General features: G+C 44.2%; 2 protein-coding genes across 2 annotated transcripts in view; one reads left to right on the top strand and one right to left on the bottom strand.

Moving 5' to 3' along the window:
• Window positions 1-11,482, top strand: part of LOC115248895 (fibronectin type III domain-containing protein 5-like) — a 17,692-nt gene extending 6,210 nt beyond the window's left edge. The window contains exons 2-6 of the mRNA XM_029832938.1: window positions 2,442-2,557; window positions 3,361-3,559; window positions 8,919-9,008; window positions 9,097-9,230; window positions 9,338-11,482. Coding sequence (XP_029688798.1) covers window positions 2,442-2,557; window positions 3,361-3,559; window positions 8,919-9,008; window positions 9,097-9,230; window positions 9,338-9,400 — 602 coding nt within the window. The 3' untranslated portion in view covers window positions 9,401-11,482. The remainder of the gene's footprint in view (window positions 1-2,441; window positions 2,558-3,360; window positions 3,560-8,918; window positions 9,009-9,096; window positions 9,231-9,337) is intronic.
• A 1,697-nt stretch (window positions 11,483-13,179) lies between these two features.
• Window positions 13,180-16,099, bottom strand: LOC115248894 (uncharacterized). The gene is made up of 6 exons (XM_029832937.1): window positions 16,019-16,099; window positions 14,697-15,445; window positions 14,544-14,620; window positions 14,278-14,363; window positions 13,818-13,914; window positions 13,180-13,712 (listed from the first exon to the last, which is right to left on the bottom strand). Exons 2-6 carry the CDS (start codon window positions 15,435-15,437, stop codon window positions 13,580-13,582), a joined length of 1,134 nt encoding a protein of 377 aa, XP_029688797.1. The 5' UTR covers window positions 15,438-15,445; window positions 16,019-16,099; the 3' UTR covers window positions 13,180-13,579.
• Window positions 16,100-16,694: the final 595 nt, after the last annotated feature.

Below are 16,694 nucleotides of genomic sequence, written 5' to 3'. Positions count from 1 at the left end.
GTGATGCCTCTGTTGTACACAGAAAACATGCAGAAAAGAAAAAAGCGGCCTCTCTGAAACACACGTGAGCACACTACGAGTGTTAAATACTTAAATTCTGAACCCTTCCGGGGCAGATCTGGACATCCAGGCTATCACTTTTGCATCCACCGCCATCTTCCTGCTCTGAAGAACACGTCTGCCTCAGTTCTAACTCCCTCAAAGCTGGATTTACTGTGTTGCTAAAAAGTTTTCAGAGTTCCACTTTCACATAATTTCTAGAGTCAAAACATCTACTAAAAGATGTGATGCCGCAGGCTGCAACTTCTCTGGTTTTGAATGGCTGGAGGAGGTGTGGGTGTCCTGATCCTGTCTCTTTTAGAGTTTGGAGCGACGGTAAAGCCTTTTATTAAGCGATGACAGGCTTCATGCACCATGGTGTGTGTGTGTGTGCGTGTGTGTGTGTCTGCATGTGTGTGTGTTCAAGACTTCTTTGCATTGTTCCTGCTCTTCCCCTTCTACTCCCCTTGACTGCACACAGAGACACGCACACACACACACACACACACACACACACACACACACACACACACACACACACACACACACACAAAACACAGTGTGTTCTGTAATGAATGAGGATATTAGGGAGCTGTCACGTTTCCTGATCCTCAACCTGAGAAGCAACTCTCTGTCACTCTTCACACCAGGGACATGCGTCATGGCTCAAAGTCACCCTCACCTCTCAGGGTGGTTTCCACCGGGGCGGGAGCGAGTTGATGAAGACATCTGTCTGCTGTTTAATGAGCGCTATCTCTTACGCACACGTCTGTAGGCCAACGGCGCCAACTACAGCACGGGGGATGAATGAGCAAAAACTCCGGGGCACGGAACTCTGGGGATTAACTCGGACTGGAAGGAGTCACTACCTGTCAGCCATCTGCAACGGTGCATTTTGTCATTAATCTTGACATTTACGGAGGATTTAAGTGACTTTAAACGCAACAATGGATGAACTCCAAAGGCTGGAGACAAGAGAGCGCCGACACTCTGGTTTCCATTATCCAGCACGCGGATCAAAGTGCCATTAATTGATAGGGCCACTCGCTCTAAGATCATATATTCATGTTAAAAGTGTTTACTGGTCAACATTTCCATTGGAAAAGATGATTCGGTTGAACTACGCTACTGCATGTCCTGAAATATGCAAACATGCATACATAAAAAAAAAGTAAGCACAAAATGAACGGCTCATGTCACAGAGATTTAAATAGAAGTCAGAGGTTTGCTCGGCAAACAGGGTTTTATTTGCAAATGCTGCAGCCCCCTCTGCATAACACGTAAGTGCTTCTGGGGCATCTGAGGAGCAGCGAACAAACACCCATGGTAAGCGAAAAAACAAGCAATTTCAGACGCGTGAGAGTCCAATGATGAAGAGAGGCCGCAGGTCTCCGTCCTGTCGTCTGCCGTTAGCCCGCTCGTTCTTCAAAACGTCAGCCGCAACCGGCTGGAAATATTACGCAGGGCCCTTTTCTCCGAATACGGCGCGCTCCAGCGAGCCAGCGTGTGCACAAGCGCCTCAGCAGCCGATCATCCTGTAATTACCGACTGCGTGATTTGTACAGTCCGTCAAAGGCAAGCGAGCGTTAATCTGGTCTGTAACTGACTGAGCGCGATCGCTGGAGCTTGAATTAGATTTATATCCCGCTGGGGAGAGAGGTCGCATCATCGACGGTCACCAGCATCCATCTTTCTCATATTGTGATTATCAGATACTCCTAAAAGCCCTTAGGAGTAATCCTTAGGAGGATTGTGCCTGAACAGAGTCCAGCGTTCTTTAAAATAACACTATACTTACACGATACACTATATACTTAAACTCTAATTACTATAACATTCAGGATGGATCCTGGCTCGTTCTATGGCATCACCCAGCATAATGAACCACATCAGATGCAATCCTACGTCCTGGACATGGTCTGGTCTGTGCTGTTTGCACCAGTGGCTCTTTGTGTGGCAGAAAGGGTCATTAAAATGCAGCCCTCGAAGATAAGGAGCCGTTAATATTTAAAATAATGACTGTAAAAGGTTGTTCATATTAAGAATGTCCACTAAAGGGGAAATCTTGAGCCCATAAAAACACAAAGGTGGTATTTTGCTGGTGCACTGCCAGCTCCTGCACTTTCAGTGCAGCTATGATATATTGCAACATTAATATAATCTTAATATCAGCCTAATCTAAACATAAACAAGAGGCCATGAGTAATGATATGCTTTAGTACTTATATAAATGATCCACTAATGAGTTGGGGATGCAAAAAAGTTGATTTCATGCAGAAGTGTGCTTCTGGTCCGTGCACGGAGGTAGACGGGGCTGGTATTTAGAATGGCAGACAGAAACGCCTCGTGCGCTTCAGACACTGCGGGTGATAAGAAGATTTTCTCCTTCCCTCTGTTTGCAGATAGCTTATCGCCTCCCGTCAATGTGACCATCACCGCGGTGAAAGCAAACTCTGCTGTGGTGACATGGGACATCCCTGAGGGAGACCCCGTCATCGGCTTTGCCATCACACAGCAGGTGAGCCGTACTTGTGCACGTGTTGCTTTTATTGGATTAATAATTCAGCAGTAAATGCTAGCTGCCGCGCTGTCCTGGACGCTGCTGAACTGTCCTCTTTGACAGACTCTGACGGCCCTGTGAAAACGGGCACATTGTGCATGAACTCCTCCATTAATCCTGACACAAACATAAACTCACACGCATCTACAGTAATGGGAACACAAGCGTGCGTACACTCGTACGCGCTGTTGGACACCTTGTAATGTGTTCTGACAGTGTTACGTGATGCAGTGGTTTAATATCAGAATGCAGATCGTCGGCTCAGCTATACAGAACATATATCGGTTTGAAATAGTTACAAAACGCAATAATCCAGTATCACCACCATTTCTTACTAAAAACATCAGTTTAAAAGACAGATAAACTCTATTATTTACTATTTTGACATTGTTTTTTGACTGCTTTATTCCTTTTTGGGGTCATAGGGAGGGTGCAGGGGCCCATCCCTTATGGGGAAGGCATATGGGGGAAGGCAGGCAGACTCTGGGGGTTCGGTACCTTGCTCAAGGGTACCTCAGCAGTGCTCACTCTGCTACCAGAACACTTTCCTTGTTTGGTCCACTCAGGAGTTGAACCAGGAACCCTCCTCAACCCAGTCCCCTGCAGACTGAGCTACCCCCACCCCTATCTGGACATTGTTATTACTCAATAACTGCCAGTAATATGGACGAGTGGTATCAAATGGTTTATTGTTCTTATATTTGTAATTCTAACCCAGCGGCCGCGACAATGACACTGATCCCATGTCGTCCCCCCAACAGAAGAAAGACGTGCGCATGCTTCGATTCATCCAGGAAGTCAACACTACCACGCGATCCTGTGCATTATGGGACTTGGAGGAAGAGACAGACTATATCGTGCACGTCCAATCCATCAGCATGTCCGGGACAAGCCCGGTGAGCGAACCCCTGCGCTTCCGTACACCGAAGGAAGCCGAGACGCAGGCTTCTAAGAGCAAAGGTAATGCACGGCGTGCAGGATGAATTCTACTTCCAGCACTATATCCAACAGAAGGCATGTGGGGCGCAGAGCCGACTTGGCTCTTCGACAATATCTTGACTGACTCTTTCTAAAGACTCAATAAAATCAATAGACAGACAAAGCGTGAAATGAAATTTCACAATGAAGCGCTTCTACAGGCTCGCAACTGCTGACCACCACTCGAGAATAAAATCGGTGTGTGTGTGTGTGTGTGTGTAGGGGGGGGTGTTGCACACTTCACGGTGCGTTAGTGTGCCTCACCCTGCATGCATCTGGGACAACCTGCCAGTAAACCAGAATGATAAAAGGCATTTATCGCACGGTCAGGAGGCGCTCTGTCCCTGTGGCAAATCAATGTGCTTCTGGCTGAAAACCTGCTGCATCTAGTCTCCCTCATATTTACACTCATCTCTCATGTGAGCTCCAGTAATACTTTAATACTTCTAAGGTTGTGTTGCCAGAAGGAGTCTGAGCCGCTGTTATGGGAGCGAGCTAAGCACGCAGGAAAATACAAGCATTGTCGGGCAGTGCAGGACTTGTATATGATGCTACACTCATTTACAGATTTGTTCATGGCCTCAGATGTAACGCTCATAGACCAGAGCGTCACCTGCCAGAAAGTAGACTTTCAAGTAAATGAAATGACCTGTTTAGATAGTCCCTCTACATCATATCTTTGTCATGATGATGAGGGGCTATTTTGCTATCATTGGATAACAAAGTCCATTTTCCCGAGATAAAGACATTCTTACGATATCTTGGGATGATGATGTTGCTTTTGCTGTGATACCGACTCATTATTCTAATATATTTGGACGAAACAGGTTGCGATAGTGACTTATTTCCTCAAGATAGCAGTGTTTTCACAATATCACAATCATGATCTCACAATAAAGCCTTGTTCTTTTGTTATATTGGAGTAGCAAAGTTCTTTTCCCCGTAATAACGACATATTATTTTCTTATCTTATGATAACAATGTCAGTCTTCTCTTGATTACAAGTTATTATTTTGTAATAAAAAGATAACAGTGTCAGTTTTCTTGTACTAATTTTCCTTACCTCAAATAACAGCTCAATTTTCTGATAATTTCCTCATTATTCCATTATCTCAGGATTAAAAAAGAATACATTTTGTCATAACAACGACTGTTTTGTTCTCTCGGGATAGGGATCTACAATTTATGGAAAGCTGTTGTACCTCGTTACATCAGCGTTACATCAGCCTCAAAAGTTCCATGTGCAGATTTAACTGCCGCATGTATTTTCTGTCTCATAAAAGTCAACATGTATATTTTCTTTTTGCAAAACAAATGACGAGTATTATTTCATCCCTCGAAGTGTGATTGTTCTCCTTGGAAAACTGGGATCCAACCAATAACCTTCGTGTTACTGGATAGACCCATCGACCACCTCAGCTACAGTTGAGGTGGTCGATGGGTCTGCTGGTGGAACTGCAGCGAGAGAGGCTGCAACAGTGGAGCAGAGCTCTGCTTTAACATTTCAGCATTTAACCCTTGTGTAATGTTCATATTGTTGTTACTCAGCCAGCGTTTGTGGGTCTGATGGACCCGTTGCATTTTGTGGCTTTTAATGCCTCACAATCAAACACTTTTATGTTAAAATACTGAACAGATGTTTACCTTATCCCAATTACAAGCAGTATAAACAATATATATGGTTAATATTTGCCCTTTACCTTTGTTAGGTCACATTTATAACTTATTATTTAAAACATAATAAAGAAAATCAATTAAAAACAAGATATGAGTGGAAACCAATTTACAAGTGAAGCAAGGTTTTTCAAAACTACTGACTTTTATTTCTTTGAACTTGAAATTTAACCCATTCAGGTGCACAACAAAATGAGAGTTGATGTTCTTCACAGAAAATGAGCCAAAGTCAGTGAGTCTCAGTTTGAAAAATTAATTAATTTTATCATTTTTCTTTTAATAAAAGTGAAAACCGGTCCCACAGACCCGAACACCACACAAGGGTTAAGACAACTAACAATGAACCAGTTCTAAAAAAAAAACTTGTGGCCTCTTGACCATAGAGATCTAAGAGATGTTTGGAGAAAATATGAGGAGACTTTTGTGTTTTAAATTTAGCCTGAGTTGCATTTGAAGCCAATCGATGCTTTAGCAGTCAATCCCGAACAAGAGCATCCAGTATGTTTTTATTAACATCGTTAAGTCATCTGCGGTGGTGCGGCTCCTGATCGGCTGCTCCTCTCTTCCCACAGAAGACGATTGCTCTCACCTCAACACGCTGATTCACTGTACTAAAACCAGATTTTTTCTTTTTCAAATTTGCCAGACACTCAACACACGCTCACACTCTCCTGCACATCTGAGTCTATCGCGATTCCGTCATGCAATCAAGAATGAGGGCAGCTTCTCAAGCATGCTTATTTAATTATCCTAACAATGAGACCTGATGAAGCAGCGGACCTGCTGTTCCTCCAGGCGACATTTCGAAGTACGGAAATATGCGCGCCCCTTCAAATGAGGGATGGTGATTGTCGCCATCATGTGATTTAGTTATGGTCTCATTTAATGTGACGTTATTGTTTTTGCAGAAGGGTGATTAATTGACATGTGAGTATTTGTTTTTCATTAACAGGAAAATAAACTTGTAAATGTTGAAAGAGGCATATAAAATTTGCCTTTCACGTGGCATAAATTCGCACGGACAGTCCTTAAATGCCAGTATTGAAAGAAGGGCGACGTCCTTCCTTCCGCTGCGCAGCCTTCCTAATCCTTCCTGTCATGCTGACCTACAGGTCTTCCCATCGTCTCGTTCAATGTTTCAGGGGGATCTGATGAGACACGTTGGGTGTCGAAGTTGTAAACGAGAGGTGCGAACAGTCAGAGAATAGAGGGAGGGATGGGAATAGACAAGAAAGAGAGAGGGAATTCAGGGAAGAACGGAAGCAGCCCATAAATCTAGTACATCTCAAATGAGAACATGTGACTTTTTATCAGGAGATGATCCCACCTTTCAGAATTCAGTTTTTCCTAAATAAAATATGTCTGCAGCAGTTTCATTCAAATGGCGACGCGATGCTTTTGTGTTTTGGCTCAATAGTAAGCTGATTTTAATACTGGGCGAGAGGGGTTGAACGATCGGTGGAATTGCTTATTGCTACAGGCTGCTGGAGCGTGGGGCTCCTGCCACTCTGGGCGCCCTCCAAATATCACTCACTGCATTTAATTAAAGGACAGACGAGATCTCTCTGCTGTGGAGAACCTTTGAACGTGTCCAGGCTCTCTGCTCTGCAGGCGTCATCAGGCGGAACGATGCTCTCTGATAAATCCCCACAACTCCAAAACTGCTGATGGTGTTTTATCGTTGCTGATGTGTGTTGATCACTTCTGCTTTGATCCCCTTTTATCTCCGCATCCCACTTGAGTATAAGGATCGCCGGTGGCCTATAAGGAGCCTTCAATCACACCCCCCCCCCCCCCCCCCCCCCCCCCCCCCCCACCTCCTGATCTTTTAACTGTAGAACACAGCAGAAATCAGACCAAGTCTCGATCAAACAAATCAGCACAGATGCATACGGATGGGTTGCGGGCTGATTAAAATTCTAATCTTTGCCTTTATTCGACATAACGGTAGCCAGATAAGTAGCCACATAAAGATGCTGAATAAAGATTTAGATCAGAGGAATACTGCATCAATGAAATATAAAAAAAAATCATTTGAAAAAAAGCTTCAGTAAGCTGAAGTACTTTGGATCTCTGAAAGTGCAAATGTGCGTGCCGTGTCAGACGACATCGGCGAACCTGTGAATGGACGGAGTGTTGAGGCAGCCGTGGGTGCTCAGCAGCTCCGTGTCTGCAGAGGATAAACCGAAAAGATAGGAGAGTGCAGAGAACTGCTGGCGAAAGGATGACTTTAAACCGTGTGGACAAATACAGGAAGATTCCTGAACAAAAACAAAGGTAAATGGACTTTAGTCACGGCATGGCTGATATTTTCTTTCTTTAAAATTGTCCATCAGCCCTTAAATTTGACTAAGTAGGATATTACTGTATAGTTAAAACCATCAGTGATTAATTCTTGTTATCATGGGGGGTTTTTTTGTTTGATTTTCTTCTTGGAAACAGATTGACTAAAAACTCAATAGTCACCCTGAGCTGAGTGGAGCGGAGCTCCACAGAGCCTCTGTGCAGACGGGAGAATGTTCAGAAGGTCAGCCCTCACAGCAGCACTACAGAGATGTCTTGAGTGATGTCCTGATCCACAGAGCTCAGGACCTCAGGCTGGGGTGAAGGTCAGCGCAGGAGTCCAGTCCATCATCTCTAGACAGCCTTGGAAATGGCCGTCCACTGATGATGTCATCAAACCTATCAGAGCCGGAGAACATCTGCAGAGAAAAATGGCAGAATGTCTTTGACCTTTAATAATGAAGATGGAAACAGTACCACTTGTAACTAATGTGCAACATCTGCCGTTATATAAAATTGTTGCTGTGTTGCCTGTTTCAGCTCAGCTGAGGCAGCATAATGTGCACATGCTTTTTACAAGGCAGCTCTGTCTTATTCGATAACGGCTCCGATCTTCCGCCAAGCTCTGTGTCAGTCTATTTTACCCAGGAAATGCTGTTCATATCGCAAAAACCCATTTTAACAGCAATAGCGCGTCACTCGGTGAGTTTCCTGCTCCTCGTGCTCCGAACGTCAGGTCAGGAAGGTCAACAGACATTAACTGTGAATCACTCTATTTCGACGTTACTGTCAACAAACTACAACATTTTGCGAAGCTTTTAGAGATAAAGATGAGCCAGGGTCCAGAGTTCAGACGCTTGAAAAAGGTGAAAGCATGAAAGAACAAGGCTCCTACAATTTCACTTCATTATATCCCCGCTTGCTTCTTCTTTGGTCTTAAATCATTCACGATGGGCTTTAGCAATATGCACCGTGGTCGGAGGTCAGATTAAAATTCTAGTTTTCGACAATTCATCCACCCTCCTGCAGAGGAGAGAACATCCAGCTTGTAGGAAGGTCACGGGGCAAAATCCAGCACCTGGTTTATTACAGTGTGAGGACACATTAGGACACACTGCCATCTGCACCTGAAGGCAACATTTAAGGTGGTACATACAAAAATGATACAGAGTTTGGAAGAAGCTTTGGCAAGAACACAAGATTTGGCAAGATAAGAGCATATTTATAAGAGCCAATTACATTAATTGTGATGATTGATGTTAAAAGAAAAACTGAGCTGACCTGAAGTGTTTTGGTTTTGTGTTATATTTCAATTACATTTCCATGAAAAGAAGATTTAAGTAGTATAAGTGTATTTTGAACGACATTGTGTTGACTTCTTCAGACGAAGTGACAATGGAGGAAGTGGGCCAGACCACCCAGTTGAGGGCAGGGGAGCTCATCATCATCGTTGTGGTGCTCATTATGTGGGCAGGTGAGGACACATCAAGGAAAATGCACCAAAGTCCCATCGCAGGGAGGATTTCTGTGTCAAAGCAGTCTAACTCTGCCTCTCCTCACAGGCGTGATCGCTCTCTTTTGTCGCCAGTACGACATCATCAAAGACAACGAACCCAACAACAACAAGGACAAAGCCAAAAACTCTTCTGAGTGCAGTACACCTGAGCATCCGACAGGGGGCCTGTTGCGCAGCAAGGTATAGTCAACCAATCGCAACACTGTATTCACGACACATGACCGCAGAAGCATTTCGGTGATGGCGTGGGGGTCATTTTTGGACCTCATACATTCTCCCTCTTGCAGATGCCCAAGAACAACAACAACAACAACAGCAGGATAACGTCTGTCAACGTCATCGAGGTGTGATTGCCAGGATGGATCTTTGTGAACCCAAACTGTTCTCACAAGCGTCCAGGCCCATGTTTAGGTCCCACCTGTTTTATCAGGACGAGGCCAGCGCTACGGCTCATCTCCAGGGGTCTGTCCCATCTTTCAGAGAGTCTGCAGCACTGTGGCGAAACTTCAGCGCGGCCGCCATGTGGCCGCAGCTGCCACACCGCCGCAGGCAGCAGGTATTAGGGCCGGATGGCTGCAGTGGCGGGGGATCTGTAGATAGGCTTCCTGTGAAAACTGACCCCAAACCCAGGGGTTTCCAGCTGCTGGGTCGCACCCGAACACGTGACAAAACTGTACATTCATCTCTTCTGCATATTCGCTTCACATGCAATTTTCTACACTTTTCGAGGAGAAACGCTTCATGATCAATTTCATCCATTTATACTTAAGGGCATCTGTAATCTGCACGTAGATAGAGACTGAGACGAGCCGAGCGGGTTTGTTCGATGACGATCAGGACAATCTCAGAAGCAATGATAATGGACGGCTTTGCTCGGATGAGGCTGGACTTCGTGGACATTTAAAGGAGAAGGATTCTTTTCTGTGGAGTCGCTGAAGAGCTTGTTGGAGCCACTTTATTAGGTACCAGTTCAATTGTTTGCTAACACAAACAGCGAATCAGCCAATCACATCTTTAGATCAATGCATGGAGGCATGTAGACAAGGTCAAGACAACTTGCTGAAGTTCAAACTAGCAGCAGGATGGTGAAAAAAAGAGATGGTCTGTTTAGAGTAGTTCAGAACCTGCTGATCTGCTGGGATTTTCACCCTCAACCATCTCCAGATTTACAGAGAATGGTCCCAAAATCAGTTGTGTTGAGGAAAAGGGATGAGAGGAGACTGGGCAGACTGGTTCATGATGATAGAAAGGTAACAGCCACTCAAACAACCCCTGGTTCCAACCAAGGAGTGAAGAGCAGCATCTCTGAAGGAACAACATGCTGAAGCAGATGGGCTACAGCAGCAGAAGATGGTTCCCCTCCTGTCAGCCAAGAACAGGACAGCATAATTCAGGGTGGGGGGATTTTCTTGGTACATTTTGGGCCCCTCAGCACCAACTGAGCATTGTTTCAACACCTCAGCCTACCTGAGTATCGTTCCTGAGCATCTTCCTCCCTTTATGACCACAGTGGACCATCTTCTGATGGCTGCTTCCAGGGGGATAATGAACCATGTCACAAAGCTCAGATCATCTCAAACTGGTTTCTGGAACATGACACAGTCACCAGATCTCTGTCCACTAGAGCACCGCTGGGATGTGGTGGCCCAGGAGATTCCCATCGTGCCATGAAGAATTCAGGCAGTTCTGAAGGTCAAAGTGAGTCCAACCTTCTTTAAGCTGAACCTAATAAAGTGGCCGGTGAAGGTAGCTCAGCAATAACGGGAAATTCTTGGAGGCAGACCTGCCAGCATGCAATGAAAACACGAACAGAGCGCACATTTACTCCGTCTGAGGAAAAGAAATTTAAATTTAAAAAAAAATGTCAATGCTTTTGAAAAACTTTAACTCCACCCTGACTTTTATCCTCATGGCATGAACAGAAGGGCTTCTATCAAGACTTTATAAACCACAAAGCCAACATTTGTACTGAAGATGGCAAAATAAAAGTGACCAGCACGGTCCACTGTGGCCGAGGTGGATTTGTGGACGGTAAAGGGTGTGTTTGAGGGCCCATTCAATCTCAGTAGTGCTGCCTTAACGACAGTTATCTTCAGTCATTGTGGGATAAAAGGGAAACACTCAACGTAACCGGCCATAACTCCTTAGCTTTCATACGTCCAGATGTGTGAATACGCGAGCTGCGACATTCAATGTGTAAATACATTTTGTTGAGGAGCCTCATATGTATTGAGCGCTAACATAGAATACGACTTATTTAAACCCGATTTTATTACGTCGCTTTCATAGAGGAGCCGTCTCATAGCACTGTGCTGTCATTTTTAAGGTAAGACTTTGCGATGTGTAATGATCTGAAGAGAGTAGACCTGTCTATGGTGGCCATATTTCCAGCAAAGGCCAGTCAAGTAAAACGTAATGAACGCTGTGGGCAGCCTCCAGGCAGGGGGGGCCCGATCCAGTCCTCGAGGGCCACAGACAAGCTGGGTTTTGTCTTCTACCAAGTTCCTAGAGGAAGCTTTTTCTACCTGGTAGGAGTAAAACCCGGCTCTTCTGTTTCCCTCGAGGACTGGATCGGGCCCCCCCTGCCTGGAGCAATTCATACGATGCTTAATGATGGAAAACAAAATATATTCATTGTGTAGTTATGCTTTTGTGCTCTGCCACATGATGCACTGTTCAGTACTTCTCTAAGACCTTCAGCAACAAAAGTCCAAATACATTTCTATACCGACAATTTCCAGTAAAAGTAATTCTCACCGTCATTCCCCAAAGGAATGGAAAAACAGTAAATCTCTCAGGAGCTACATTTGCAAAACATACTTCAAATAAAAAGAATTTAAATGTTAAAACTGTCAAAGCAACTTCATTCTGTTGTATTCTAAAATATTCACTTTCCGCCCATTGTGTTGCCAGTGATCTATTTTAATGTGCAGCGCTGAACATCCTGTTTTTATAGCTAATTGTCCAGTTCTCACCTTTTGCGTAGCGCCCTGAAACGCATCCATTCACTCATTCTGACAGGGACATTTGACAAGACTGACAAGGTCCTCTGGGGAAATATGAAGCTGCTCCAGATGTTGTCATCACCATCTGTCCCCCGACATCACTGCAGGCAGATTGATTATCCTGGTATCCGTCCAAATCCCAACCCCTTAACGGTTGTGGCCTTCAGCATCCTGTCAGTCCTTTTTAAAGCTCTTGGCACAAGTGCAAACTTCTTCCAAAAAATGTCCATGAAGCCTTTAATGGTGCGGACACTCCTGCAGTTTAATATCACCCAACTCTGATGCTGGAGAACTGTGGAAATCTCCCTCGTTTGAGTCATTTCTAGCTTCCAGAACATGTTTTCTAAACCCCATAACGGGGCCACCAATTTCATTTAAGACTATTAAACCAGTTCAGCATCTATACATGACTGTTTTATACACTGCAGTGACAAAAAAAGGCAGCCTCGTTTGGTTTTACCGACTGTTACTCACAGACAAGTTCCGTTCCAGTTCTAGAAACATGCAGATTTCCACCAGAATCATACTGAGAAACTCGATGTCTTTTATTACTGAGGGGTTGGACTATCCCATGATAGACAGGTGAACAAAAGGAAGGAGGAATTACAGAAAAATGACTGGTGCCGTGTTTATATTCACCGTACCGCAGTTGCTTCAAGAGGGCTAGCATGGTTTAACCATTATGCACAAGATTCTGCTTATTATGAAGGATGTGGTGTACGCTTACTTGTGTATGCTTCAAAACAATAAAAACTATTTTCCACAGCTGTTTTTAAGCTCTTGACTTCTTCAGTCTGCGCTGTAGATCTTGGACGATCATAAAGAGCAAATGGGCGCATTAGGAAAAAGGCCAACCCACCCGCACCCGGAGGTCCTGCGAGACCCGTCACAGAACGTGTCATCGGGCTTTCACTCGCTTATGTTCCTCCTAAGGCTGGAAACAGGCTTCCCCCACGTTATGTGCAGACAGGAGTGCTTTGCATGCATACTTTAAGAGCCTGAATTATTCAGTGGACGAGAGCCGTGCTGGAAAGTGGGTTTCCATACGTCTGCCCATCTGCACCTGTGCAGCGCCGACGTTCTACCAAGACTCTGCAAACAGCAACAAAGTGGCCACAGTAAAAACTGGTGGAACAGGCAGGGCTTTATTTTGAGCATTTCTTAAATTTGACCAGAAAACAAAAGATCTTGCCAGTTTCTGAGACCAAAAAATAAAAGAATTTTGGAACCATTGTGTCAATTCTAAATAGCAAAACAGATTTGACTTCTCTCAAATTCCAAAAGCGTCTCTTGATTCACAGCATACAGCTACAGAACTGTAGCGTGTCCGCTGTGGAATGTGACCCAACGTCTGACCTCCAGCAGAGCTTCTATATGCAAAAAACAACCAAACCATTCGTGAAGAATAAACAAGCACATTAGAAAAAACATGATTATTCCAACAACAACAACAACAACAAACACACACAAAAAGAGCTTAAACAGTGCTTTGGCTGCTCATATAGCAAAAGCATGAGCTGGTAATCAGGAATAACTACAATGACTCCGAAAGTCTTTCAAGACGTTGGCGAAGCGCTTCCCTGTCCGGCAGTTATTGAGCTGCCACTCCTGCAGAGTCACCGACGGTCTCAGGTATCGAAAACGTCGTTGGTAGTTCCTACAAACAAGTGCCAAATCAGACAATTCCGTAAGTAAGATTATGACAAAAAAAAAACAAAAAAAACAAACAAACACAACTTTCGACGCCGCGACAGCCATGTACCTGGATGTGAGGTCAGAGGGATGCTGCGGCTGGGAAGTGCTGCTGCCTGGAGGGCAGTTGGTCTCAGTCATTAGGTCCAGCAGCTCGGTCATCACATCTAGCAGATAAAAGAGCTTTTAACTGGAAAAAAATATCAAAACACTTAAAAATACATATTAAAACACTCACTAGCTGTTCTCAAATACAGAAAGCTGGGGGGTATTTTGGAAAACAAGTTTGACAAAACAAGTTAAAATTAGAATATTAATGTAGTCAAAGAATGTTTGTTTTCACTCAAATATCCAGGAAAAAAATTTCCTTTAAGAACTTCAACACCGAGTTACACACAAGCCCAATGAGCAACTGAAGCAGTCATTAATTGAGCTCCGCTAATGAGTCGTCATGTTGCCAAATCACCTTATCTTTGTGGAAGAACAGGAATATTCTGGGTAAAAAGCACAGAGCTGAGACAAAATCCTACCCTTGCGCCCTCCTTGATTGCCACTGACGTGTTTTTTGACTGACTCAAGATAGACGCGTTTCTCATGTGCCCAGTCCATTTCGCTGCTGAATAAGGAAAACATTGAATAATTAAAGTATATTAGTTGCCTGATTTCTCTGAGTTCCACCGGTTTGTCATGCCTTCAATACCGTTATAATGGTGCTGTATTTCCACCTAGTGGCGGGACAGCGTATTACCACTCAAGGGAGTGGCAGAAACCCCCTAGTGGCGAGATGGCGTATTACCGTCGGTCCATGGTCTGTCGTGAAGGATTTCCTGATGAATTAGTCGGTTGATCAGGAAGCAAGTCGACAGATTTTACCTTTAATAATACAAAAGTTGCACCTGAATACAATACTGTGCACAGTTATCTGTAAAAACTGAAAATGACAAGTTACCTTCACTTGTAGACGAAATGTGGCCTCATAACTGGTGTCCAGAGTGGAGTCCTGCTCAACAAGCGTGGTCCAATCCCCATGGACAGTCTCCAACATGTGTTCCTGCACCTCCACTGACACCTGCCTCTTTTGCTCCCTACCACAATTTAATTCTACTCGGACACTGGCACACATTGAGGATTGCAGTACTGGGAGGCCTGTATCGGATCGGTCATCATCTAGAGAGCCAACAGCAGCATTCAGGGGCTGCAAAATCGACCCACTTACTATGTGACCATCGTCTGCCAAGAACTCGTCTTGGCGAGACGGTGGTGTTTGCCCATGACTTTCCGACTCTGAACTTCCAGGCCGGAAGCCGGTTTTATGGTTGAGTAGAGGGCTGGAGGAAGATCCAGAGAAAACACAGCGGGAGGTTTTATTCCAAGCATTAAAATCTTTGTTGAAGGGTGAGAAATAACCCTCATCCTCTTCCAGATCTCTCCAACTGACACACTTTTCTTTTGGTTTTACTCTTCTCACGGCTTGCCTGGGCGGTACTGGGGATAAGATGGGCTGAAATGGACCCCAGCTTTGAGACGCACACTCATCAGCTGCGTCCAAGGGGTCAAAGGTGAATCTGGTTTTTATTCCTGGAGCACGGCCTTGATTTTGAACCTGGTCCCACTTTAACCTGAAAGGCATCCTGGACCCATTATCCCTCCACTTTGAAGGCACATCTCCATAGTGCCAGTGTCCTGCCATGTTGTGAACTGAAACAAAAAGAATATAGATTTTAACCAGTCTTCTTTAGCGTTGTGGAAACAAACACTGTTTTTTTTGCTCATTTCTCTGTAGAGACAGTGTGTATTTGACATTAAGGCCACACAAATTAGTCGCCTTTTAGGCGTGAGTTTGAATTTTGACCGGAATTAACAGGACAAGAACGCTTAAAGTACAGACTCGCACTTACGAATTAATTAGTTGGTGAGAACTTCTCTAATCTGGGTTCGATGGCGCTGGTGGCTCCATCTAAGACGCGTTTTAAGTAGACATCTGGCTGCAAAGGCTAAACAAAGACCAGCGTTCAGTTTGTAGAAATTACGTCTAATATCTACATATGAATCTATCGTTTTTGTAAGATCAAACACATTAAATTATCGATTGATAACTAGGAGGGATTTATCGGAAGGGTGAGCCAGCTAACACTTTTGAGCTTTAGCCAAGGTTAAGCTAACTCTGCTACTAATATTACACAAAAGGTGACCGTAAACGGGAATTTTCAGTATGCAGAAGTCAATCAATTAATTAATTAACCAGAAAAGCGGAAACGAGAGAAAACGTACCCGCTCTGATACCTGAGCTAACTAATGATGTGGGCGGGGATGCGACGTTCAAATGTAACCACGGGGAGTTAATAAGGGCGGCGGCGCCCAATTACTCACCTTTCTGCCGTCGCAGTTTGAAAAACGCACGTTTTATCGGGGTCCGTGAACGCAACGTGAGAATTAATGAACAATCTGCAGGATGTCAAGTGAGCACTTAACATTAACAGTTGAGACTCGTGCAACAATTAAAGACTCCCTTTTAATGGTCCCGTGAAATTTAACAATCGATTTTTGGAGTTTATATCATGCAGTCAAGGCCAGGTTGGGCTACAAAACAGAAAGAACAGTAAAGTCCTCGTTTATGCCTTTTAGGAGTCAAAACGCACACAGTGCTGATAGTTTATGACAGTGAAATTAGGATTTTAGTTGCAGTATCACTTCTCCATAGAAGCCTAAACTGAGCGTTTGAATATTAGAGAAACAGAGCATTCACACAAATAACTGAAGTTTATTAATCCGTTTAGAAAACTGCACATACTTCAGTTACACTCCCATGATCACATTTTCTTTCAGTTTTACCTGTTAAATTTTATCTCCCTGCAAGCGAAGAGATAAACAAAGAATAGGAGACTTATTATATTAACTAAATGGACGTATATGCAGTTTGTGACTGACTTCAGCCACCTTCTGTCTG

Source organism: Takifugu rubripes, chromosome 2, assembly GCF_901000725.2.
Source record: "Takifugu rubripes chromosome 2, fTakRub1.2, whole genome shotgun sequence".
NCBI classification, from domain to species: Eukaryota; Metazoa; Chordata; class Actinopteri; order Tetraodontiformes; family Tetraodontidae; genus Takifugu; species Takifugu rubripes.
This window is presented reverse-complemented; position numbering and strand designations above follow the sequence as displayed.

Excerpts from the sequence above, each read along its gene's own strand:
- LOC115248894 (XM_029832937.1), bottom strand. The coding sequence starts at position 15,437 with ATGGCAGGACACTGGCACTATGGAGATGTGCCTTCAAAGTGGAGGGAT. Across the intron at positions 14,621-14,696 it reads CATTTCGTCTACAAGTGAAG|GTAAAATCTGTCGACTTGCT; the intron begins GTAACTTGTCAT and ends GTATTATTAAAG. Across the intron at positions 14,364-14,543 it reads CGACAGACCATGGACCGACG|CAGCGAAATGGACTGGGCAC; the intron begins GTAATACGCCAT and ends TTCCTTATTCAG.